Source organism: Polypterus senegalus, chromosome 10 (genome assembly GCF_016835505.1).
Source record: "Polypterus senegalus isolate Bchr_013 chromosome 10, ASM1683550v1, whole genome shotgun sequence".
NCBI classification, from domain to species: domain Eukaryota; kingdom Metazoa; phylum Chordata; class Cladistia; order Polypteriformes; family Polypteridae; genus Polypterus; species Polypterus senegalus.
Genome location: NC_053163.1, coordinates 117639045 through 117664505, shown reverse-complemented (window position 1 = coordinate 117664505; position 25461 = coordinate 117639045). Strand labels below are relative to the sequence as shown.

General features: G+C 38.8%; 1 protein-coding gene across 3 annotated transcripts; it reads left to right on the top strand.

Moving 5' to 3' along the window:
• Positions 1-232: 232 nt before the first annotated feature.
• On the top strand, positions 233-25198 carry slc25a38b (solute carrier family 25 member 38b). 3 transcript variants are annotated; one of them, XM_039766426.1, is made up of 8 exons: positions 233-677; positions 9015-9164; positions 12605-12729; positions 19360-19444; positions 19914-20093; positions 22966-23134; positions 23887-24053; positions 24144-25197. In XM_039766426.1, exons 2-8 carry the CDS (start codon positions 9090-9092, stop codon positions 24264-24266), a joined length of 924 nt encoding a protein of 307 aa, XP_039622360.1. In that variant the 5' UTR covers positions 233-677; positions 9015-9089; the 3' UTR covers positions 24267-25197. The 3 variants fall into 3 exon arrangements, with proteins under 3 accessions (XP_039622360.1, XP_039622361.1, XP_039622362.1); XM_039766427.1 differs by lacking the exon at positions 233-677 and adding an exon at positions 6561-6692; XM_039766428.1 differs by lacking the exons at positions 233-677; positions 9015-9164 and adding an exon at positions 10232-10890 and having other exon boundaries at positions 24144-25198.
• Positions 25199-25461: the final 263 nt, after the last annotated feature.

Here is a 25461-nt window from a genome sequence, read left to right as displayed (position 1 = left end):
CTTGATAAATCGGCGGCTGCAGCCTTCGCAGTCGTGTTTTATCGATCGTCGGCTATCGTCTAATAATAAAGCACAAATACAATAATATGCAGCCTGAATACCTATGCGTATAATACATTTTAATATTGAAAGGGCATATTTTGCCCATCTAAACTTGCAGGAATCGTGGCACTGTCATTGTTTGGACGGCAGGTGGCAGCACAGGTGCCGCCCCGCCTCCTCGCGTGACTCCGGGAAGCAGCTTAAACCGGTTAAAGCGAACCACACTGCACTCTATGGGAAGCACATACAGCTGCGGTGTGCTTTAGTAAGGGCTGTACAAGTCGAAACAGACGTGCCGAATCTGTACGGTCCGCCGGTGTTGTTTTCCAGCGTATCTGCTGTTTTCTTCACCATGAGGCCGAAAACCGACAAGGGCGGACGGACGAACTGACCGGCTTGACGGCGTCTAAATTCCGGAAGATTCGCACATCCGACTTCTCGGCTGTTTTATGTTCTAATGAAAGCTGTCTGCCTATTCTTTATGACGTCCACGTTAATCACTTAACTTAATGTTTATTCACGTTAATCACTTGACATTGTGTTGATTAACTTATTGTTTGTGAAGGCCATTTCCTGTGTGATGGACTAAAACTTGCAGTTTGTTCCAGATGAAGTTGTGGGGTTGAACTCTGGTGGTAAGTTGTTTATTGTCTTCACTTTTAATTTTCACAATCTGGGTAAGTTTAAAAGTTCGATCTCCTCGTGTAACGTGTTAAACTATGACTTGTGTGTGAAGAGTAATTATTGGCTATGCCTTATTAAAACTGTCTATTGAGCAGCAGAAGCGGGTGATGCCGTTATCAACACTTGACACACTTAGTGTTTATTCCCCACTTGGCAGGACAGTTTGTGGGAGTTAAGGAAGAGTCGTGTCTTTGTCTTAAAGTTTTGACATTTTTACGAATAAAGCTGGAACCTCCAAGTAGTTGCATCTGGTAACTTATTAATAAAGAGCAAACACATGCATTACATAATAAATTGCACAAGGCCAAGTGTTCTGGTCAAATTAACGACAAAGTACAGGGAATGAATATCGACACAATCGTTAAGGAGTTACACAGAGCTCTGCTCATCAGTCTAAGTACGAATAGAAATAGGAAGATTGATGTAAAAATGCCATTTAGGAATATGAATGGATAAAAAGTGTCGGGAGCATCCACAGTCAGAAATTGACGCAGGATTGGACATTTTCAGGGTACGTTCGTTCGTTTACAACCAAAAATTAACCCAACAGAATGCCTCTAAATCTATCTAAAGAAAATATTTGCTGCGACCTCTATTACTGAAGAAAACTTCATAACATGTCCTGCAACTCTGGTAACTGCAGCTGTGAGGCACATTAAATGACAAACTTCATCTAATGCAGGGGTAGCGAACTCTGGGCCTGGAGGGCTGCAGGTTTTTATTCTAACCAACTTCTTAATTAGTGACCAGTTTTTGCTGCTGATTAATTTTTTTTTTCCTTTAGTTTTAATTGACTTGACTCTGGCCCCATAGTAGTTTAGTGTTCTTTAATTGGCAGCCAAACAATAATGAAACGAGCCGCCACATGACCAGCTCGCCTGTGCCCATCACACAATATCTGAAAATAAAGAAAGGTGAAGGTCTCGGTAAGGCTGATCGCTCAGGTCACCAAAACGTCTTGATGGTGTTCTAAGATAAAAAAACAAAAGTGTCTGCTGTGGCAGAATGAGCGCAACAACAAGCTGTGGGATTTAAATAGTGGATTTAATCACCAGCAAGGCTCGGCTTCTTGTTGAGAAACTGGTTGGAGTGAAATTGGCTTGAGTTTGACGCCCCTATTTAGCTGGTGGTCTGTTGGCTCATTTCACATCTCATTTAATGAAGGAAAGAGGATGAATTCAGAGGACTGAATCCTTAACAACAACATTTATTTATATAGATATAGCACATATTCATACAAAAAATGTAGCTCAAAGTGCTTTAAAAAATGAAGAATAGAAAAATAGAAGACACAATAAAAAAATAAAAATAAGTCAACATTAATTAACATAGAATAATAAGTAAGGTCCGATGGCCAGGGTTATTAAAATGAGGGGAAAAAAAAGTTAATTAGAATTGAAAACTGGTCATCAATTAGGGAAAGAGTTAGAATGAAAACCTGCAGTCACTGTGGCCCTCCAGGCCTGGAGTTCGACACCCCTGATCTAATGGATTATTTTCATTTGCTTTAAAATACAGACTGCGATTATACTACAACTCTGTCCCGAGTTTTCCCATTACCCTGTGTTAGTTTACGTCAACATGTTTGTTAAATATTATTTTATCTTTGGGTGATAAGTGGGGAAAAATAGCTAGTTGTTCTATTAGATTGAGTTTTAGTAGACTATACAAGTACTGCTTTTAAAGTCGTGTGCTTTCCTTGCTTGTTCAGTATACAAAAAAAAAATAAATAAAAGCTGAAATTCTAAAGACTGAGAATGCAGAAATATCTCATTGTTTTAGCAGTAAAACATATGCTAAGTAACCCTCAAAATACCTTTAAATTTAGTTAACTGCATACATCCAAATGGAGGCTTTTTTACAGCAAGATATCATAAGAAATTTGATAAAAGAGAGGAGGCCATTCAGTCCATCAAGTCCATTTGTTTAACGAATACTGAAGCTGTCAATATCCCATCCAGATTCTTCTTGAGTGTTGTGAAGATTTCTGCTTCAACTGCATGTCTCCTTCGATTGTTCCAGAGTCCCACAACTCTTTGTGTAAAGTAGTGCTTCATGGCTTCAGTTTTAAATGCACTTCCCCTTCATTTCCACTGATGTCCTTGAGTCTGTGATTCATCCTTGTACTGAAAGGATGTTGCTGGATCCTCTTTATCTCAATGCCTTTGAGAAGTTTAAATATCTGGATTAGGTCCCCATGCTGTCTCCTCTGCTTGAGGCTCATTGTTCTAGCTTATTGGCAGCCATCCTTCTCACTGTCTCTTTGAGGATTTTTTTTTTTTGTCTGCTGTATTTGGATATTTATTAATCACACCTCTAATATTCACATTTTTCCACTGCAATTATGTAACATGCTCACAACAACACATATATTAGTAACTTCAGCAATAACTGCAAATGTATATTTCAATTGAACTGCAAACATATATTTGTTTTATCTTTAAAGAAGTAGGGTTTTCTCCATTAATGTTCCTGATGCGTGCTTATACATATAAAAGGAAAAAAGTGTTTTAGCTCAACTTTGTCATGTCAGTACTCCGAGATTCTTCCAAGGGATCTGTGACCTTTTAATATTCTGAGATGACTTCACCAATCTCTCTAATGCTTTCTGGTCCTAAGCTAAGCATGTGCTCTGCCAGGATGAAACGTATCAAGTAAAGATTTCAGTTTGTAATTACAAAGGTAAAAATAGATGGAGAATTCCAGAACTTGCATGGATGCTTGATAAAGCTTGGTCAATGGTGTCGTCTTGTTGATATGTTGCGTCTTATAGTCATAACCGTAAGATTAAAGTTATGACTGCAGGTTTAGTTCTTGCCTTGCTCTCAGCGTTGTTAGATCTAGCTTCTTAATAACAACTCAGTTCTGAGACAATATGCTGAAATCTCCTACCAAGATGAAGTCCTTCTGAAAAACTTGCTAAGTGCCCATCACTAATGTAACATTGAGTGGTACGTGAAAGCTAGGTTCTTTAAACAAACAGGCCTGCAGCACGCAGTTTCGCAAAGGTAGCACTTTAGTAACCCATCACTGCAGAGTCTGTTTCACAAAAACAACTTGTTGCTGCAGTTTTTTTTTTTGCTCTCCACAGCCAAAGCTCCAAAATGATAAGTTGTTTTGCTTGAAAGACGTTTCTGAAGAGAATTTACTGAAAGAAGCAATTTATGGCATTTTGGAATTGTCCAGTTCATTCCATTACCAACCAAACATCTGTTAACAGACCTTTTTATTTTTGTTATTCTGCTACCCTGCAAACACAGAAAACCCATCCCTGGCCAGGTTTAGAACTCTGCATGAAGGAACAAACAATAGTGTAAAAATAACCCAATGTTTAAATGCAAAAGTAAAATGAGTAACGCATTAGAAATACCTTTCCTTAATACTAGAAGTGTCTAAAATAAAACGAGGGAGTTGGAGCTGTATGTAGTGGAGCAGAATTCTGATATTCTAGAAACAATGAAAATGGGGATGAGTATGACACAGAGGGATGTCATTTTAGGAAGGATAGACTGAACAGAAAAGGAGCTGGGGTTGCTGTTTGTGTCAAACAGAATTTAAACACCAGCCCTATTCAGTTGGACGATGAGCTCCATTGTACTGATGAAATCGGGCCTCTCCTGGAAAGCATTTAGGGAAAAAGGCCTGATTTTAGGAGTGTGTTATACTGCAGCCCACCCAATGCACACAGTCATTTCAGTTCACATTGTTAATAATATTAAAAAGGCACTTTAACTAACCAAATATTAACTGGGATAACGTTGCTAATAGTGGAGCACTAGAGCAGGAGTTTTTTTTTTCTTTCTTACTACAGTATGCTAACGCATCCGCTTGTGGAGTCAAGTGACCATAATATAATACAGTTTTGGAAGTGCAGATGCCAAGACTAAGACTGTTAAGTTTAACTTTGGTGGGGCAAATTTTGAGCAAAAGCTGTAAAATCTAAGCAGGTTAGACTGAGATAAGCTTTAAAGTGTGGAGACAGTCGAGAAGCAGTGGGACAGGTTTAAAAATGTTTTGCGTGTAATGTAGGACGGGTACATACGTATCTAAATTTGTAGGATTAGTAGGAAATTAAAGAAAAAAAAAAATCCAGTGTATTAATACAGAATTAAAAAAGAAGCTGCAAAGGTAAAAAAAAACCAGCTGTATAAGCTTTATAAGATTAAAAACTCCTCTTTGAATTGTAGGGTGTATGAGCACTTGAGGGCAAATATTAGGGAGGCTAAAAGACAGAGGGGAATATAGCAGATAAAGTGAAAGAAGACCCTAAGAGATTTTTTCAGTATTTTGGTAGTAAAAGATCAGGCAAGGAGGAATTTCAAAAATACTAACCGTGGAATAGTAGATGCTCTGAAGTCACATTTTTCTGAGGTCTTCAAATGTGAGGAAGTAGATCATTTCCCAGCAGTAAAAAGGGCTACTAAGGAAACTGGTTTGGAAATTTTAGAGGGAGAAGTACTGTTTGGATTAAATAGGCTGAAATCAAACAAATCACCAGGATCAAATATTTACCCTCGAGTTCCTAATGAGGTTAGTGGGTACATATATAAATATAGGACAGTAAGCTTCACGTGTATCACAGGAAAATGAATGGAGGTCATTATTAAGGATAAGATTAAGCAACATATGGCAAGGAGTTTTACTGAGCAGTCAGCATGGGTTCAGAAGAAGGAGGTCATGTTTTACTAACATGTTGAAATTCGGTGAGGAAGCAACAAAACAAAATGATCAAAGTGGAACACATTATTTTTCTTGACTTTCAGAAAGCATTTGATAAGGTGCCACTTGAGAGGTTGGGCATCAAACCAAAAGAAGTGAGAGTTCAGGGTGTGTTGTAGAAGGATGCAAAATTGGCTCGGACTCGGGAAGCAGAGGGTTATGGTTAAAGGAACCCTATCAAACGTGGCTGACGTTAAGAAAGGTGTTCCACGGGAGTCAGTGCTAAGGCTGCTGCCATTTTTAACATATATTTAAACAATTTGGATAGGAATTTAAGTAACAAGCTGGTTAAGTTTGCAGACAGATGGGTGGGTAATCTAGATCTCCAGGCTACCCAAAGATCAGCAGCACTAGAAAAAGTGCACAGAAGAGAGACTAGGCTGATTCCAGGGGATGAATTATGAGGAAAGCTTAAAAGAGCTGAGCCTTTTCAGTTTAAGCAACAAAGATTGAGAGGGGACATGATTGAAGTGTTCAAAATTATGAAGGGAATTAGTTCAGTTGATCAAGACTGTTTTAAAATGTTCTAGTAATCGGTCTTTTTCATACTTTATACCATCACAGGACAGGTTTTTGGTGTTGTTTAGTATTGGAGGTTCTATGCAGTGATTTCCCAGTTTATGACTCTTGTTTCTTTTCCATTGTTAAAACAAAAAGTCATCACTGTTTAGTTACTTAACAGTGTGGTGCTTTGCTTGATGCCACTGGAGCAGGGGTCCTGAAGTTTGGTTACTGGGGGATGCAGTGGCTGACAGGTGTTTGTATGGTACTGTTTGTCTTTTAGCTAGGGTCTGGCCATGTGTATATTTTTATAGACCCTGAGCTTACAGAAGGAAACCGCACCGCATTTTTAAAAATTGTTTTAGTACATCTTAAGTTTAGATTTAAGAGGAAAATATTCTTTAGAAAATGGCTTCACATTTCATCAGATTCTGAAATTATGATCTTGAAAATTTTTTAGGAGTTTGTAAGGCTAAAATGTTTTGTAGTTGCAGTAATCTCCAAATCATACTGAATCTATTGAGCTGCTAGATGACCCTGTGGTGTTTGAAGTAGGGTGTTTGTTTGGGTAATTAAGGTATATTCTCTAGGTTTACAATCTGTTATCCACTGGTAATGGTACTGCTGAAAATTTGTATTTTACATATTTTTTTAATTTACTTATTTGGCTTAATTTCTTTTGTTTATCCAAGTGGAGCACATGGCCACACAGTGTCAGCTGAAGGATTTAAACTCACAACCTCGAGGTTTGAATTTTAATCATTTATAATAAAAATAGCATGTTGACTGTCTCAATGTAAAACTTAGTGACATGTATCCTGCACTTGTGTATATATTACAATAAAATTTTACAACCCCATAGGAGTATGATTTCTGCTTAATGCATTGCAGTATGCCTGTGATAGACTCCTGTCCCTTTTTTAAACCTGTTGAGTGCCATGATAGACTTCAGTTGCCATTTAGAACAATCTGGATGAAAAAAGGACAATTCAGCCCAACAAAGCTCGCCAATCCCATAAACTTCATTTGTCCAAAATAACATCAAGCCATGATCTGGGACTGGGATATGGGTATGAGAGGCAGCATTTGCTTTTAATTGTTTGGGACTTCTTGCTTATTGGGCTTGCCAGAAAAAAAAGATGTGCACTTATTTTATTTTACTTATTTTAAGTAAATTTTATAAGCTTACAATAAATGTTTTATTACCTAAGCATAGGCTTTAGGCAAAGGAATCTGTGAATGTCTTTTATTTTGATAAAGATGTAGCTATTTAGTTAAAACTGACCGGTTTTATAAAATGTTATGCATAGAAAAGCATTTTCCTCCTATAGGTTCAAATAGGTGAAAGTATGATAAATAACATAGCACTGCAATCTTCCATTTCCACTGTATAATTTTGTACAAAATAATTGTTTTATTCTAGGTACATTTTCTGATTTTGGAGATGCTTACATGTGCTGGTCATAAAATTAGAATATCATGACAAAGTTGATTTATTTCAGTAATTCCATTCAAAAAGTGAAACTTGTATATTAGATTCATTCATTACACACAGACTGATGTATTTTAAATGTTTATTTCTTTTATATCAATTAAGACCAATGCAAAATAAGGATTTTTAGAAATGTTGGACAGCTGAAAAGTATGAGCATGTACAGCACTCAATATTTAGTTGGGGCTCCTTTGGCCTGGATTACTGCAGCAATGCGGCGTGGCATGGAGTCGATCAGTCTGTGGCACTGCTCAGGTGTTATGAGAGCCCATGTTGCTCTGATAGTGGCCTTCAGCTCTTCTGAATTGTTGGGTCTGGCGTATTGCATCTTCCTCTTCACAATACCCCATAGATTTTCTATGGGTTAAGGTCAGGCGAGTTTGCTGGCCAATCAAGAACAGGGATACCATGGTCCTTAAACCAGGTACTGGTAGCTTTGGCACTTTGTGCAGGTGCCAGGTCCTGTTGGAAAATGAAATCTGCATCTCCATAAAGTTCGTCAGCAGCAGGAAGCATGAAGTGCTCTAAAACTTCCTGGTAGACGGCTGCATTGACCTTGGACCTCAGAAAACACAATGGACCAACACCAGCAGATGACATGGCACCCCAAACCATCACTGACTGTGGAAACTTTACACTGGACCTCAAGCAACGTGGATTCTGTGCCTCTCCTCTCTTCCTCCAGACTCTGGGACCTTGATTTCCAAAGGAAATGCAAAATTTACTTTCATCAGAGAACATAACTTTGGACCACTCAGCAGCAGTTTTGTCTTTAGCTCAGGCGAGACGCTTCTGATGCTGTTTCTTGTTTAAGAGTGGCTTGACATAAGGAATGTGACAGCTAAAACCCATGTCTTGCATACTTCTGTGCGTGGTGGTTCTTGAAGCACTGACTCCAGCTGCAGTCCACTCTTTGTGAATCTCCCCCACAGTTTTGAATGGGTTTTGTTTCACAATCCTCTCCAGGGAGCGGTTATCCCTATTGCTTGCACAGTTTTTTCTACCACATCGTGTCCTTCCCTTCGCCTCTCTATTAATGTGCTTGGACACAGAGCTCTGTGAACAGCCAGCCTCTTTAGCAATAACCTTTTGTGTCTTGCCCTCCTTGTGCAAGGTGTCAATGGTCGTCTTTTGAACAACTGTCAAGTCAGCAGTCTTCCCCATGATTGTGTAGCCTACAGAACTAGACTGAGAGACCATTTAAAGGCTTTTGCAGGTGTTTTGAGTTAATTAGCTGATTAGAGTGTGGCACCAGGTGTCTTCAATATTGAACCTTTTCACAATATTCTAATTTTCCGAGATACTGAATTTGGGACTTTCATTAGTTGTCAGTTATAATCATCAAAATTAAAAGAAATAAACATTTGAAATACATCAGTCTGTGTGTAATGAATGAATCTTATATACAAGTTTCACTTTTTGAATGGAATTACTAAAATAAATCAACTTTGTCATTATATTCTAATTTTATGACCAGCACCTGTATATAAAAACTTGATGCTCAAAGAGCTTGTTTTGCAAATGATGCTGGGAAATGTTTTTGCTTATGTTTAACTACTGTATTTGTTTGTTTCAGGCATTTTATGTTTTAATTCGAAACATCGGAGATGTGTCTTGAACATTTCAGAATAACAGTGTGCAAGCTTCCCTAATGAATCAAGGACCCCAGCCTGTATTTTCCCAGAACACGGCATTGCAGACCAGTAAAAAAATGGAGGTCTTGCTGGTGAGATGGTGTTTGTACTGTACTTTTTTTTTGGAGAAATTACTTTGTAAATAAGATTTTCTAAAAATGAATTTTACTGGAAAATAAAACATAATTATTCATATTTGTAATTGAAAGGAAGAATTCTGAACTTTTCCTCTTTTAACAAACAATTCTGAAGCTAGAATCCTTTATGGAAGTGCTCATTGGTTCCCAGTGTACAAGTCTCTTATAAAAAAACATGACCCCTCTTTTAATGGTGTGCATTAGCTGATTTTTACCAATTACAAAACACCAGCCTGAATTATATATACGATTTATCCAAAACTTCTTGTTATGAAGTACACCTTGGCTGAAAATCTAAAGCAAGAAGTGGTTCTGAACCTGCATGTTATGTATTTCTCTCTTGTTTGTTCAAGAGTCATTTATGCTATATTTGCTGCACTCGTGATCAAGTGTTTATTAAAATTTTAATAGCAAGCCCAAGAAACCTCATGACTTTTGTGAGAAACCTGATTAAGAAAATGATGATTAACAATTAGGAAAACACTGAACTGAGCACACAATAAGTTACAACTTTTACTCAGTTCACTATTAACTGTCATGTTAGGCTTTCTGACTTGTGGAATTCAGATTCGCTGTTGTAACACATTCTCAAGTGAATGTTAACTTAGCATGCCGTTCCATGCCTGTCTACTAAAATGGTCAAATTTAATACGTCATTCACTTGATTTATAATGGCATTTAAATTGTGTCTAAAATTTACTTGCCTACCCCTTGAAGTAGTCTATAGTTTTAAAGAGCTGTGTTTTGATGCAGAGTATTTTGAAGTATGAGTTGGTCAAAATTATTTTGAGTGAAACTTCAAACAGTGTGTGTTTTGTTTTTTTTTTACCCTCACCTTTGCTAATAAATAAAGGAAAGGTATTTGCTGTACTGAAAGCATTTTTGGAGCCACCTTAAGAAATGACTCTTACACAGAGGAGGGTGGGAATAGTCGAGCCTCCAGCGTATGCTGGAGTAGGTTGGTGGCCGAGCTCTTCTGGATATATTTGATTGGTCAGTTATAAAGTAGGAGTGCATTTCTGTATGTACTGGCAAGACTTGCTTTTGAGAGCTTGGTATTTATATGGAGAAAGAAAAAAAATATGCTGCTGAGCAAAGGCAAACAGGATGCTTTTCCCAAAATAGTCTACTGCTGTTTCTGCGTGGAGAGAGGAAAAAAAAATCTCTGATCTTCTGCTAAATTAGGAATGTGAGATTTGGCACCTGTTTGTTGAACTACATTTAACGCAGCTTTTAATAAACATACTAATCTTTAAGTCCACTGCTAGATTTACATTTTTATAATCATTTCTGTTACGTTAACTTTTTTGATTAATTTTTGCAATAAACTCCATGGAATAGATTTATTTTGTAACACATTTGTTGTTTGGAGCTCAATGTTTGGATGTGGATTTTAATGGATAAAATTTTGATGGTTCACTTCTGCATACTTTATGGCTGTTTCATATGTGCGCATGCACACACACACACACACACACACACACACAATTTCTATTGCCTCCCCCGACTTATGATGTGCTGTTCTGATCCTTGAGACACTTGCTAACAAAGCACACACAGTTGGAGCTCTGTAGTCAAGGATGAGTGCTTACAGGGAGGAAAACTGGTATTGTTAGTGACAGGAATGGAAGACGCAAAAGACTCTCCAGATACAGGGAAGAGGAAGCTTGCCTCTGTTAAGGTGGGTTGGAATGCACTAGTTTATCAGTTCTGTATGTGTAAGTAAGATGTCTTGTTGTTCAGGATTTTTAAATTTGAGACCTTTCTTTTGCTTGAATGTGGGTTACTTGCTGGATTATAGGTTTCATTTTAGAAAGTGTGTGTATGTTTTACATTTAACTTTTTTATTAAAAGTAATGAATTTTGGCAAGTAGATTTTTTTTTCTTCATTAAAGGGAAATATTGGCTTTCACGTTGTGTTCATTGCGAGCAGAGAGTCTGTTTAGGGGTAACATTGGTTTTGTATTCCTACAAATTATAATTCTGTTGAATCCCTTGTAAGCCTATTTTACTTCTTTCAGAAACCTTTCTGTTTTCGGGAAAATAGAATTCTGGAGGATGGAACAGAGATTGTGGAGTCAACCCAGACTGTCACATTTGTGCTGTTAGTCTGGCTTAGTTTACTTGTTATATTAAAGGCATTTGGAGCAACTTGCCTGTCAAGTTCAGTTATTTTCTGAATTGTCATTGTTATGACACAAGCATTGTCCCAGAAGTGCTTGCGTTACGTTTCTGTGCTATTTTCAAGAAGTCGTTGGAACATGCCGTATCTACATTATAAGACTACTTTTTTGTTTAATTTCTGCAGTGCATTGTTCTGTTTAGCGTGCACTTCAGAGTAATGGTTCACTCCTTTCCATTCTGGATTACAGTGTTACTCCACATGAACCTAATATGAAGACCAAGAAGACCACTGAAGTTTTGTCTCCTTATCTTAAAAACATAACACTTTTTGAATTATGTTGAATTATGTGGTAAATCTTCAGATTCCATGTTGCATGTAATAGGCAATATCTTCTTTCTTTCACACTGTTCTTAAAACATATGCTGCACAAAACCTTAAATCAGCAGTTCTATTGCAATCTGTGTGGGATATTTGTGTATAAAGTACTGTAAAGAAACTGGTAAAACAGTTTCACACTCATTACATTTATGCATGCAGTAAAAATCCAATATGGTGACACTAATGAGCAGGATCAGTACGTTTAAAAGGTAGTGCTAGCCTTTCAAGAAATGTTGCTTCTTTGTCTTGAACATAAATTAAACCGCATTGAACATGCTTAATTAGGAAGAAACAGTAATCGCCAGTTCTTCCTTAACCCCAAATAAATGCAGGTGCCGGCCTAAAATGGCTGTGAGCACCGTTAACATGTTTCTTAAGTATCCTTCAGTGCCAGTTGTCTTTATGAAGTATTTTAAGTGTACATTTCTGGCAGGATTTTGCATGCACTTTAGGCATAAAATTTTAGCTTAACATTTTCTGTTTGAATTAAAGCATGTCAGTACCTCATTGGGTCTTCTAAATGAAGAGACACACAACAATACTTGTTGCAATCTTTGCTATAAATATATTTGCATGAAGATTATACATTTATACAATCTGAATTGTTAGTAAGAGAATCTGTCTGCCAGTTATAAACAAAGTTGTATTTAAAAAAAAAAAAAAAAAAAGTGCAGATTTTAATTGTCTGTCATTGGTGTGGGCTTTGTGTTAAGTGAGTGGTTGAATGGTCTTATGAATGGAGACCAATTTGTAAAATGTTTTAAGCAGTGAGTAGATGCTATGATTGTTTGCAGTTGTTCATTAAAATCAGTGCTACTGCTTTTGTTTGTTTCAGATGAGTGGTGTTTTGTTAGAAGGGCTGATGGTTTTTAACTGGATTTTTGTTTTGTAGGCTCACCCAGTTTTTAAGGCTTTTATGTGTGGCTCACTCAGTGGGACATGTTCTACTTTGCTCTTTCAACCTCTGGACCTCATTAAGACGAGACTACAAGTTCTTCAAAACTCTGTTCATAGTGGGTAAGTCACCATTTTTGGGTTTGGGCACACAGTGTACTGTACCTGTCCTCTACTGGTGAAAGTTCCTTTGATAACAGACTGAGCGAGACTGGTGTGGGGAAGAGATGTGGATCAACTGATGATCATCGTTTATCTGCTTTGCTTTTAACAATGTCAATAATTGAGACCTCTTTGGTGGGGTCCCACTTTATTGTACTTGCCTTTTCCTGTAGATAGTGGTCTAGGGCCTTCTGATTTATTAATGTAATAGAAGCGTTCATTTTAAGCAACAAAATGATACAATTTGTTGATAAACAAGGATAATAAATTTATATATTAAAGAATGGGGTTGAGTCAGATAAATATACCACCGTTTTTTTTTTTTACAAATTTTTTCCTTTTTTTTCTCCTCCATCTTTGGAACTTCAGTGTGCATTTACATTAACGTTGCATGTTTCCTTGCATGAGTGCATAGCTGTGGTCAAAAGAGGGCTTTGGTTACTGATTGCTCACTTGTAAAAGCCAGTATTCGTGTTAATCACGGTGCCAGAAAGTAGCAGTGTGTTATATGTTGATTAACCCATTCAAATAGCAAAACATGTAATAGTAATAACCCCATACATCCATACCTGAAAGTTATTCTTTTTAAATAGTAACAAACATTAGTAAATTTTGACCAGCTGTGTACTAGTCAAGAGTCTTTGTATCATAAAACTGCTCAATCAGATTAGAGTTTTAAGGTTTTCTCTGTGGATTAGCAATGTTGGTCTGGGTTCAAGTGAAGAGCTTTGCTTGCAGGGGAGGGCATTTCTTGTCCTTGTAGTGTGGTACTTTGATAGTATCTGTTGTGTGCATTAGTTGTCAATTAAGTTTGGAAATTAGACTTATTTTTTCATGTCTCCTCACTGTGATATTGTGTCTTCACAAAAATGTGGGCACTGAGACAGCTTTCATGAAGTAATGCTTTTTTGGCCAATAAGCTAGTCATTGTCCCACAGCGAAAACTTAAAGCTGGTCTTAGAACTAAATAATGAATCTCCCAGGGTGTTCACAGGGATTCCAAGATATCTAGGTGTAAGAGCTCTTAGGAGAGTAGATACACAGGGTGCTTTCAATCCCTAAAGTGGTTGAAAAGATGGATGCACTTAGTTTTTAAGAGGTTTGCCTTCTGCTTGGTGGATCAAACTCAACTTCCAGGTACATGAATGCTTACAGGTGTACAAGTGTATCCATCAGAGTAAGCAGAAGCCCAGTTGGTTGTGACACGTTTCAATATAAATGTCCTTCCAGGTGGTACTGGGCCTTTCAGAAGCCTGCAGAGATGTTGGCTCACTTTTGACTAATGGTTATCAGATGAAATTCATTAAGAAAGGAGATCTAATGTTTGTAATGATAAAGCAGCAAAAAAAAGTTCCACTCCATTCTGGAATGTGGTTGGGAGCAAGGTTTTGTCTGTCTTTGTCAGTTCTGAAATAGAGGCAGTGCCCAGCTTGTCTTCTGGAGCTCGGGCATTTGTTTTCCACAGCTATGGTCTCTGCTCTTGATCCAGTGTGTGCTTAAAATAACTGGTCATGCTATTCAAATGAGTGTTCAAAACATTATTGCACAATTTGCCTATGGATTGCCAATTGCTATTCTAGGCCCTGGAGGTAGAGTTTTCTGCTGAATAATGCTACTTAATGTCTTTTATGGCTCAGACACAAATTTCATCTTCATTTTTTTTCTGATCCTCCTAAGAATATTATTGATTTGGCAGTAGTGACCTTAATCTCTGATTTAGTGGTTAACTAGAACATATACAAGTTAACATCTTCAGAGGCCATTATACAGTGCATCTGGAAAGTATTCACAGCGCATCACTTTTTCCACATTTTGTTATGTTACAGCCTTATTCCAAAATGGATTAAATTCATTTTTTTCCTCAGAATTCTATACACAACCCCCCATAATGACAACGTGAAAAAAGTTTACTTGAGGTTTTTGCAAATTTATTAAAAATAAAAAAACTGAAAATCACATGTACATAAGTATTCACAGCCTTTGCTCAATACTTTGTCGATGCACCTTTAGCAGCAATTCCAGCCTCAAGTCTTTTTTGACTATGATGCCACAAGCTTGGCACACCTATCCTTGGCCAGTTTCGCCCATTCCTCTTTGCAGCACCTCTCAAGCTCCATCAGGTTGGATGGGAAGTGTCGGTGCACAGCCATTTTAAGATCTCTCCAGAGATGTTCAATCAGATTCAAGTCTGGGCTCTGGCTGGGCCACTCAAGGACATTCACAGAGTTGTCCTGAAGCCACTCCTTTGATATCTTGGCTGTATGTTTAGGGTCGTTGTCCTGCTGAAAGATGAACCGTCGCCCCAGTGTGAGGTCAAGAGCGTTCTGGAGCAGGTTTACATCCAGGATGTTTCTGTACATTGCTGCAGTCATCTTTCCCTTTATCCTGACTAGTCTCCCAGCTCCTGCCGCTAAAATACATCCCCACAGCATGATGCTGCCACCACCATGCTTCACTGTAGGGATGGTGCCAGGTTTCCCCCAAATGTGACGCCTGGCATTCACACCAAAGAGTTCAATCTTTGTCTCATCAGAACAGAGAATTTTGTTTCTCATGGTCTGAGAGGCCTTCAGGTGCCTTTTGGCAAACTCCTTCTACCCTGATTGTTCAGTTTAGATGGCCGGCTCTAGGAAGAGTCCAGGTGGTTTCGAACTTCTTCCACTTACGGATGATGGAGGCCACTGTGCTCATTCGGACCTTCTAAGCAGCACAGATTTTTCTGTATCCTTCCCCAGATTTGTGCCTCGAGACAATCCTGTCTCGGAGGTCTACAGACAGTTCTTTTGACTTCATGCTTGGTTTGTGCTCTGACATGCACTGTGAACTGTGGGACCTCATATAGACAGGTGTGTGCCTTTCCAAATCATGTCCAATCAACTGAATTTACCACAGGTGGACTCCAATTAAGCTGCAGAAACATCTCAAGGATGATCAGGGGAATCAGGATGCACCTGAGCTCAATTTTGAGCTTCATGGCAAAGGCTGTGAATACTTATGTACATGTGATTTCTCAATTTTGTTATTTTTAATAAATTTGCAAACATCTCAAGTAAACTTTTTTCACGTTGTCATTATGGGGTGTTGTGTGTAGAATTCTGAGGAAAAAAATGAATTTAATCCATTGTGGAATAAGGCTGTAGCATAACAAAATGTGGAAAAAGTGATGCGCTGTGAATACTTTCCGGATGCACTGTACATTTACTGTCATACCATTCCTGGAAGAGGCCAACTTGCAAGCTGTGGCAGATGAGTCTAAGTGGCTAATTGAGTGTTATATGATCAAACTGTGAAACTATCCTCTTTTCTAAGAATGAGTTGCCATACCCTTCCCTATGCATGTGCCCAAGTAAAAGTTATTTTTTTTATGTGCTGCTTGTTCTCCAATGTGGATGTAAAATGTCTTCCCTGCCACAAATTGCACCATGTGATAGGATTGTGAACAGAGAGAAGAAAGATGGCATAAGGTGCATTCTTCAGTCTCCCTTGATGTCTTGCCTTTCTCTTCTGCTACCATACAGAGCAGAGTAATGTTTAGTATTGAAAAGGGACTTTAGTTATTGTTAACAAACTGGTTAACAGAGCACAATAGAAGATTTATAATGTTTTGTTAGGCAAGCTGATAATTCTGACAATTGCTGAAAAGCTTGTTAAAAAGAAAATAATGATGCTATAGTGTCAACAACAAACGTCAGAGAATATAAGCTGTAGTGAATGAAACTTGTGTTTACAAAAGACTAAACACATATTTAATGGTATGCAAATTTAAAACTAATTATTATAATTGTTTTTAATACTTAACAAGAAGTAAAAATTTAAGAAGTTGGAATTTCACTTGGAAACTACAGCCTAATGCTGATTACTGGCAACTGAAATCTCTAGCTTAACTAAATTCTCAAATATGACAGGCAGGTTCTTTATGCTCGGTCTCGTTCTTCTCTTGTCTATAATTCTTGAAGTTGTACTAAAAGGCCATTGCTGATTACACCGGTGCATAGGGCTAGCGGAAGTGTTCCTGCTAAAGTAGCCATGCCAGTTAATCCGATTATATTGCCTGCCCAGTAGTGATTCTTATGACTTGTACACCGTTGCTTAAAGTCTGCATAGAAAAACTGCCACTGACACTTAAAGTAGCCCTTCTCGGAAATGCAAATCTTTGCATGCACAAAAAATAAGTTCTTATGCTGTCGGATATTGTTACGTGTTTTACTGTGAGGTAGCATGAATTGCTCGTGCATCAATAATGTTGGAGAAACTACTTGCTCTCCCTGTCTGACTCCTCTTTAGAGACATTTTACAATATGATATTGCATATAAGGACACTACCTTCTACTAATTATATCTATGTTTAGCAAGATTGGATAGATATTTATTTTTTATTTGTTACTCATTCATTAATATTCTTGCCCAGTCTTGTTTTTTCCTTTTGCATGACATCTTGTAAAGCACTTTGAGCTGTGTTATTTGTATGAAAATGTGCTGTAGAAATCAATGCTGTTGTTTGTGCCTGTCCAAGTGCTTTTTATACCTGTGTGTAAGTTAAGAGTATCCCAAGAGTATAATTGTGATTTACAAATGCTTGTACCTGAACATACTAGAGGTTGCATTGTGATTTACTTTGTCCTCATTATCATTTTTTCCTGATGGTGGTTTTTCTTCTGTTGGTTGAGGTTTATGTAGAGAGACGGCGTACATGAAGTGCAGCTGGCAAAAAATTCAAGCTATACTAGGGTTTGGTAGTGACGTGCATAATTCAGGGGAGCGACAAATCGGTGCATACGTATGTTACTTTCATACGTTGATGAAGTCAATCCCTTCACAGTGGAAATGGATTATAAAAAAATAATCCATGGTTTTAATTATCTTTTGGCATACGTATAGGGTGGTCCAGATCTAATTATGCTATTTTCATTACGCTATAACTTAAGTTTATTACATAGAGAATTCACAAAAAATTATTTTTTGTTGCCAATAGATGGCAGCACCTGCCCTGCATTCCAAAATGGCGGGGAGACGGTTGTCAGCCGAACAACGGATGCGATGTGTTCACTTTTTCATATTGCATAATCATATCTGGACCACCCTGAACATAATTTGTGCATCATCATTAGTGGCGTCTCACTCTGATTATGGTACAGAGGGTCCACTGCACTCATTGCAGGGAAATGAAAACATTTGTAACTGAATTTGTATTTCAAACTTTAATGAAGTGAGTAAAATGGAATCGATCAATATTTGTAATTTCAAATTTGTATGTTTTCGCTGTTGCTGAAGTATACTTTTTTATTTTTTTTTTTTTACCTGGAATAAGGTACACAAATGCAAAGCTCAAATGCTAATAAATCTGATTTGTTGTGACAGCGCTTTGTGTTTAACAGATTTTTGCACAGCTAGCCATCTCTTTTCCCAGTTCCCCTCCTGTCTTTTATGTGAGAAGTTGAGTCAATTAATTAATGTACGTCCAGACACTTTAGGTTTGCACACTTTGTATTTCACACCAAGCCCCCGTTTCATTTTTCTGCCACCAGACCTTCAAGTCCAGCACGTGTCTGGTACTGTACTAGTAAAAGGTGTGAGTACCAAAAACCTATCATTGCATTCCGAATCATTTTATGAAGATAAATTAGTCATCTGTACTACTCCGGAGACGCACATCTAATTTAACCTGACAGTTTCTAATTGGTTGTATAGCACTTGAGCTCCATTTTGGTCTCGCCTCCTTACAGCTGTTTGCTCAACATAGTTCATCAATGGACTCCCAACTCCATGGCTTTTAATTGAGAAGCTTTTGCAGAGGCTAAAGGTTTCAGATTCTCTCTAGCTGAGGTGCCAACTGTAGTCAAGTTGTTTAGGAATGCTTAAAGCCTGCCAGTTCTGTCTTGCCAATGTCCCAAACACCTGACCTGATTTTGGTATCTACTTCAGGCAAGGTTGACCTTGTTCTTATTTAAAGTGTTTCCAGTTTGCCAAACTTGCAAGGACTGCAGGTGCCCTGCAGTGCAGCTGTAATGTTGCTTTAGCACATGTGCCAGTAAGCAAATGGAGTCCGGCAAAGCTTGCTTCCCATTCTGTTTACGCTGTACTTTGATTTTATACATAAGACAAAGTCCTGAAAGGTAACTGTGAATTTTCATATCACCTTTGGTTCATACTCTCATTGTGGAACCTGTGGGAGCTCCTTCACAGAGACCATTTTGGCGCTGATTTAGTTTCAGCCAGTTATCATAAAGACACCAAGACTACGACGACAGTGTGTTTGAATAACGCTTGGTATATTTGTTTTGCTCCAGTGTGTGTTTTTGCCTACAATAGTCACTTTTATCTACAGAATTGGAAGATGCAAGCATTTTCAGTTGGGCCTGATGCCAATGTTCAAACTGTCTTTGAAATCTCTGCCTGTCATAATGAGGGTACATAAATGAATGTTGATTTTTGAAGACATGGATGTTGTGTAATAATTAATGTGTCTGTGACCCTTTAACTAAATTAGGAAGTATTAAAATGTCTTAACATGTTAAAGTTGTATTTCTTGCTCTGGAAAACTGCTAGCTTGCTAAACCTTAGTCATTTCTACCTAATGGGTTTGCACCACAGGTCTAAACGTGTTGGCATGATCACAGTGCTCATCAATGTCGTCCGCACTGAAAAGATCCTGGGATTATGGAAAGGCGTTTCTCCGGTAGGTCGTCTTTATTTTCTTCACATGTCGCTGTCATTTTAGCAGCCTTAGTATCAATAGAGTACAACGTACATTATGCGTAACTGCAATGTGTATCATTTATAAAGAAAAAAGATGGAAGGGAATTGTTGTTGTTCCTTGGTGTGTTAGATGGGTCTTTTTATTTAGTAATTTTCTCTTAATTGTGACAAAAGTGACAGGTTGCAAACTGAACCTTTTAGCTGAACAGTATAATCTGATGTTAAGAATTTAATGTGTGAACTGTAAATGAGAGATCATGATTTTTGAAAAGCATTCTTAGTTTTTGTTATTTACTATTTTTTTTTTTAAATCGGTTACACCAGTGACTTTACATTTTCAAAATTTTTCCTTTATATGGTTGCAAAAGTAGATAATATTTGGAATCTTCTAAATCTGCTATAGATTTTTTTTTTTTTGTGGTTAACCTGTTTTGGTTTCTTTATTCCAGTCATTTGTTCGGTGCATTCCTGGAGTTGGAATTTATTTCAGCACCTATTTTTCGCTCAAACAACACTTCTTTTCTGAGAAAGCACCCACTGCACTGGAGTTGATATGTTTGGGTGCAGGCGCTCGGACTGTTGCAGCGACTTTCATGTTACCCGTTACTTTAGTGAAAACACGTTTTGAGGTGAGACATTTGCATGAAATGGGCTACCGCGTGTGAGAGCATCTGAAGTTGAATTTGAGTTTTGGTAACCTTCATATATAATTAAAAAAATATATAATATGGACAAAAGTATTGGGACGCCTGACCTTTACACCAACAGGGACTTTAATGACACTGATTCAAATACTTTGACTTCGATATGGAGTTGGTACCCCTTTGCAGCGATAACAGCTTCCACTCTTCTTGGAAGGCTTTCTGCAAGATTTTGGAGAGTTTGTGTGGGCGTTTGGAGCCATTCATTCAGCAGAGCATTTAGGAGATCAGGCACTGATTTTGGATGAGAAGGCCTGGCTGACAATCTTCGTTCCAGTTCATCCCAAAGGTGTTTGATGGGGTTGAGGTCTGGGCTCTGTGTGGGCCAGTCAAGTTCTTCCACACCAAACTTATCCAACTATGTCTTTTAAACATCGTGCTGGAATGTTCAAAACCTCTTGTTTTGCTGAAGCATTAAGATTGACCTTCACTGGAAGTAAGGGACCTATAGCCCAAACCTTGGGGAAAAAAGCCCCACACCACTCTTCCTCCTCCACCAAACTTCACAGCTAGCACAATGCAGTCAGGCAGGTAACGTTCTTCGGGCATCCACCAAACCCAGACTCTCCCATCTGACTGCCAAACAGAGAAGCATGATTCGTCACTCCATAGAACACGTTTCCAGTGCTCCACAGGCCAGTGGCAGTGTGCTTTACACCACTCTGTCTGATGCGAGGCTTGCATGCAGCTGCTCAGCCATGGAAACCCATTTTATGAAGCTCCCACTGCACAGTTAATGTCAGTTCAAGTTGAGAACTCTTCAGCTATGGAATCGGCAGAGCTTTGGTGACTCTTGTGCATCATGCACCTTAGCAATTGTCATGACTTTACGTGGTCTTCCAATTTGTAGCTGAGTTGCTGCTGTTCCTAAATGCCTCCACTTTCCAATAATACCACTTACAGTTAATCATGGAATACCCAGCAAGGATGAAATTTCATGAACAGTCTCAGTGCAAAGCTGGCATCTTATCACAATACCACGGCTGAAGTCACTGAGCCCTTCAGAATGATCCATTTTGTTTCACAAATGTGTATAAATGGAGAATTGAATGGCTAGGTGGTTGATTTTATACACCTGTGGCAATAGAGATATATATAATATAAAAACATAAACTAGCTGTGCCCACATAGTCGTGAAACAGGACAAACTTTAAATATCAATAAAAAAAAATACATGTAATTCTGGCCATGCGGAAGGTAGGTACTCTCCAATGTCAAATGTTGGCACTGTATCTGATCGTGTCCAGCTCTGACGGGAGCGCGTCCCCTGCATGGGGAGAAGAGCACGTGGCCATGATGTCTCTGGCAATCAGCAGCTACACTCTGAAACACACACAGCTCTGATTTCTTTCTGTCTCTCTCAAAAACGTCAAACATTACTCCTTAACAATCTGTAGATGGTGATGTGTGAACAAACTGGTATCGCTAGCTAAGCAGAGACAAGGTACACTCCGACACGTGGCAAGAGGTAGAGCGACTCAAACAGAGGCTGGCACCTTAGTAGTTAGTAAATCCGTTAAATAGTTCTCTCATGAAAAGCAGACAGACGTTGGATTTTTAGATAGATATAGTGTATGTCATTATTGAAATAACATTAAATATGACTGGTGGCACCATATATAGTAAGGACTTTCCTATAAGCTGCCCTAACCACAGGAACAATTCAATGCAAAAGATAATGAAGGAAAAACAACAAAATTTAGACCAGTTAATGAATTCCAGCTTAGCAAAATGTGGCTCAGAGGCATGCCTTGTGTTAAAATGACTAAAATTCTACTTGACAAAGAAAGAAAAAAAAATCTTAGTTTACTGGCAGAGAGTTGTTTTAATGCTCCTGATCCTACTGTACACGTTTGTGGTGCCTTCCGTCGTCTGCTCATCTTCTCAGCCCTGTTTGCTGTAAGAGCAGCTTGCTGAGGTGCTGCCAGTTTCTTTCCAGTAGACCGTTGCACTGTCGGAGTCTGTGGAAAGAAGTGCAACTCCAACTTTCTTCCGTGATCCTCTTCTCCACCCCTGTGACCCTCCCGTGACCCTGCGTTAGGATATAGCGGGTTGAAGACTGACTGACTGACTGACTGACTCTTCTCCACTGAAGTAACACCCAGTAGGGTTTAGTGTGCACTTTTATTGATTTTATTAAGTTTGACAACGCCTGCCAGTTTCCCTGTCGTATTAGCAGATATGACTTATTTCTATTTAACAGGAAATTTAGGAAGGCTTAAGTATAAATATTTCATAATTGCATATAACTGTGAATTAAATGGATTGGCTTCTTAAAGGGGACTTAAATGTGGTGTGTTGTTTTGCTGAATTCCTGTAGCAAATGTGGAGAACGTAAAGTGTTGGACATATGAAATGTTTAAGTGTCACTGATGAATGCCCGGTTTAGATGACATAATTGTTTTAAATGTATGTTAGGCAGATTGTGTTCTCACCAGCCCATTAGAATGTGGAGCTTTGTGTTAGAGCGCCTGCCGAGAGCCTGAAGATGCGTGTGTGTCCTGCATATACTCTTCATGACTGTGTTTGTAAAACATTCACTGTAACGATGTTTCTTCTCTTCTGCCCCATTTTTACGTTAAGTTTGGCAAAGACATAATCTGAAACTTAAAAACATTAAACAAATTCACCGAACAACTTTGACGTTCTGTTTTAATGTTTTAAGTGTTTTAATGAATTGACGCTTATGTGAACTTTTTCTTGATAATGCATCACAGCCTAAAGAGCAGCTGCTTGTATAGAATAATCTGACAGGGAATGCTTAATAACAATAGTCTGCATTTTTTATTTATATAAATAGAGTGGCAAGTATTGTTATTCAAGTGTGTTTGGAGCCTTGCGGAGCATTTACCAGTTGGAAGGGCCCCGCTCTCTCTTCACTGGGCTGACCGCCACACTCCTGAGGGATGCCCCCTTTTCAGGCATTTATGTCATGTTTTATACACAGACAAAGAGGATATTTCCAGCAGGTGAGGTTCATTTTTATACATTATGAGATGTGTAATAAATACGCATTATGTTAGTCAGGCACTCGATTCTGAGCATGTTTAGGTGGTCTGAAGTTGTCCAAGTACCGTGTTTCTCTTAACCTGTTTTGTTTTCAGCAGTGTTAAGTGTGTAAGTTCCTTTTAATTCTGGTTATGAAAATGTGAGATCGTCAGTTCTATTGATTATACAGAATTTGCTTCTGTGACTACAAAGTGCAGCAGAAATGACAATCTACTCACCTTGTCTGACCAAGCCTCCCACTCCCTAGCGACCTCCTCTGGCGCGTCCTGACTCTTTTCTTACGGGACGGTGTGTGCGGCTGGCTGCGGTGGAATGCATGCGGGGGCCATTTTTAACAACACTCTCCAACCACCTCAACGACTTGCTCTCAACCTGGAGAATCGGCAGGTCTGCCTTGAGGTCTTCTGCTCTGCAGTTTTTTTTTTTTTCTTTCTTTCACATTCCACATTCCTGTGACCCCTCAAGGACAAAATAATTGCTTAGTGGCCAGAACAGATTCTCCATTGGTCCTTCTGGATTGGATGTTCATCCATCAATGCTAAACAGAGTTTTTTCCATTTTATTCAACTTAGAAAACCGCTAGTTGCATGAACAGCACAAACTTCACAGTCATTGGGTTAAAGTAGACACGTTGGACTCCACTTTAGACACTGATCCACCTTGATTGCCACTTCATTTGTTTTAAGCCATTGTGTCTGGTGTTTTTTTGTAGAGGTCCTGAGCAGCAGCTATACGCCTCTGTTAAACTTCAGCTGTGGGGTCTTTGCGGGAGTCTTGGCCTCAGTGTTGACCCAGCCAGCCGATGTGATAAAAACGCAGGTTCAGGTGTCCCCAGGAAAGTTTCGACAAACGGGAGAAGTGGTCTCATTCATTTTTCAGGTAAGCAGGCTCTGGGCCTTTATTTTTTAAATTATATTGTATTGTTTTCCTCTGTACTTCCATATAACTTTATATTTATTTCTTCACAAGACTTCTGGAGTAGCTGGATTTTTCCGTGGTGTAGTCCCACGGTCCCTCAGACGCACACTGATGGCTGCTATGGCTTGGACAGTATACGAGCAGCTCATGACGAAGATGGGCTTAAAATCCTGAATTGAGCAGAAGTGATGCCGTGACCAGGAGAGAACTGCTGGGTCTTCTCCCTCCCCCTCTAGCTGTCCCATTTGTAGCAGGCAAGAAGAAAAGGCTGTGGCCGGTGCAGGCTGAAGTAGTCATGGGGGGTCTGCTCGTGAAATTTGTTTTTAAGTAGATGATGAGCTATCGTGGCTGAATGGGATGGACTGCAGTTGATCAAGGACAGAGAGACTTGGGTGTGATACTGAGGAGGAAGGAACCAAGTCCATCTGAATTATTGAAAGAGAAGTCAATAATTTATTTAAAAAGGGATCATTGCAGTTTGCACTATTATTTTTTTGTCTGTTTCAGTGTGGTGGCAAAAGAACTCTTAACTTTTTGAAATGTGATTTCTCCTCCTTCTGTCACCACCCGCTGGATAACATTTTCGTTTGATCTCCTGGCGAGTGCTCCTAGATTCTGATCCACAGCCTGAATGAGCAAAATCTGACCAGCTTAATCCGCCAGAGTGACTCTACTCATGTAAATTGCTGGAGCACACGAAACTAATCTACACGTGGGATAATTGAGGAGTCCCCATGACCTCTCAACATATTTAAATGGCGAGAAATTTAAGAAGATTCTGTTTGGTTAAGGTATCAAATGGAAAAGTGTCTAATAAGTTATAATAATCTTCTGGGGTTAAGGAAAGTAAAGCTTGGTGTGCCCAGGACTCTACAGAGGGTCTCACGTCAAGGAGCTGCAGTGCTGACCCCCTGTGATGTGTGAGTGACATGTGTCTAATGTGCTGCCCAGTAAACGGACCCCTGGTTGTCATCTCTTCAACACTCCTGTCGTCCTCGGTCTGCTGCTGTCTCTTGTGTTTTTTGCAAATGTTGGTCTAGATTGTGGTGTTAAATGTGGCACAGAAAATAAACACACTAAGATAGCAAAAAATGGTTGGATTGTTGTCTTCCTTTACTATCCCTACTGCCCTTTGGTGTTTTAACACAATACATTAGAAAATATGAAACAACCCTCATTCAGAGTACTCGGTCTGCCCGTCATTCGCCATAACAGATGTTTTATTGTCTCCAAGTTCTCTGTGGTGTTTGGACCGCTGTCTGCCTAACAGTTGTGCGCTGCTTGACTTGTTACTGCCAAACACTGCACTCCTTTGAATCTCTGGGGGAAGGTTTTGGGTATCGGAATACAGAAAGTGACCCACAGCAAA

Coding starts and splice junctions, on each gene's coding strand:
- slc25a38b (XM_039766426.1), top strand. CDS start 9,090: ATGAATCAAGGACCCCAGCCTGTATTTTCCCAGAACACGGCATTGCAG. Junction 9,165..12,604: donor AAAAAATGGAGGTCTTGCTG/GTGAGATGGTGT, acceptor TTTGTTTTGTAG/GCTCACCCAGTTTTTAAGGC. Junction 19,445..19,913: donor TATGGAAAGGCGTTTCTCCG/GTAGGTCGTCTT, acceptor TCTTTATTCCAG/TCATTTGTTCGGTGCATTCC.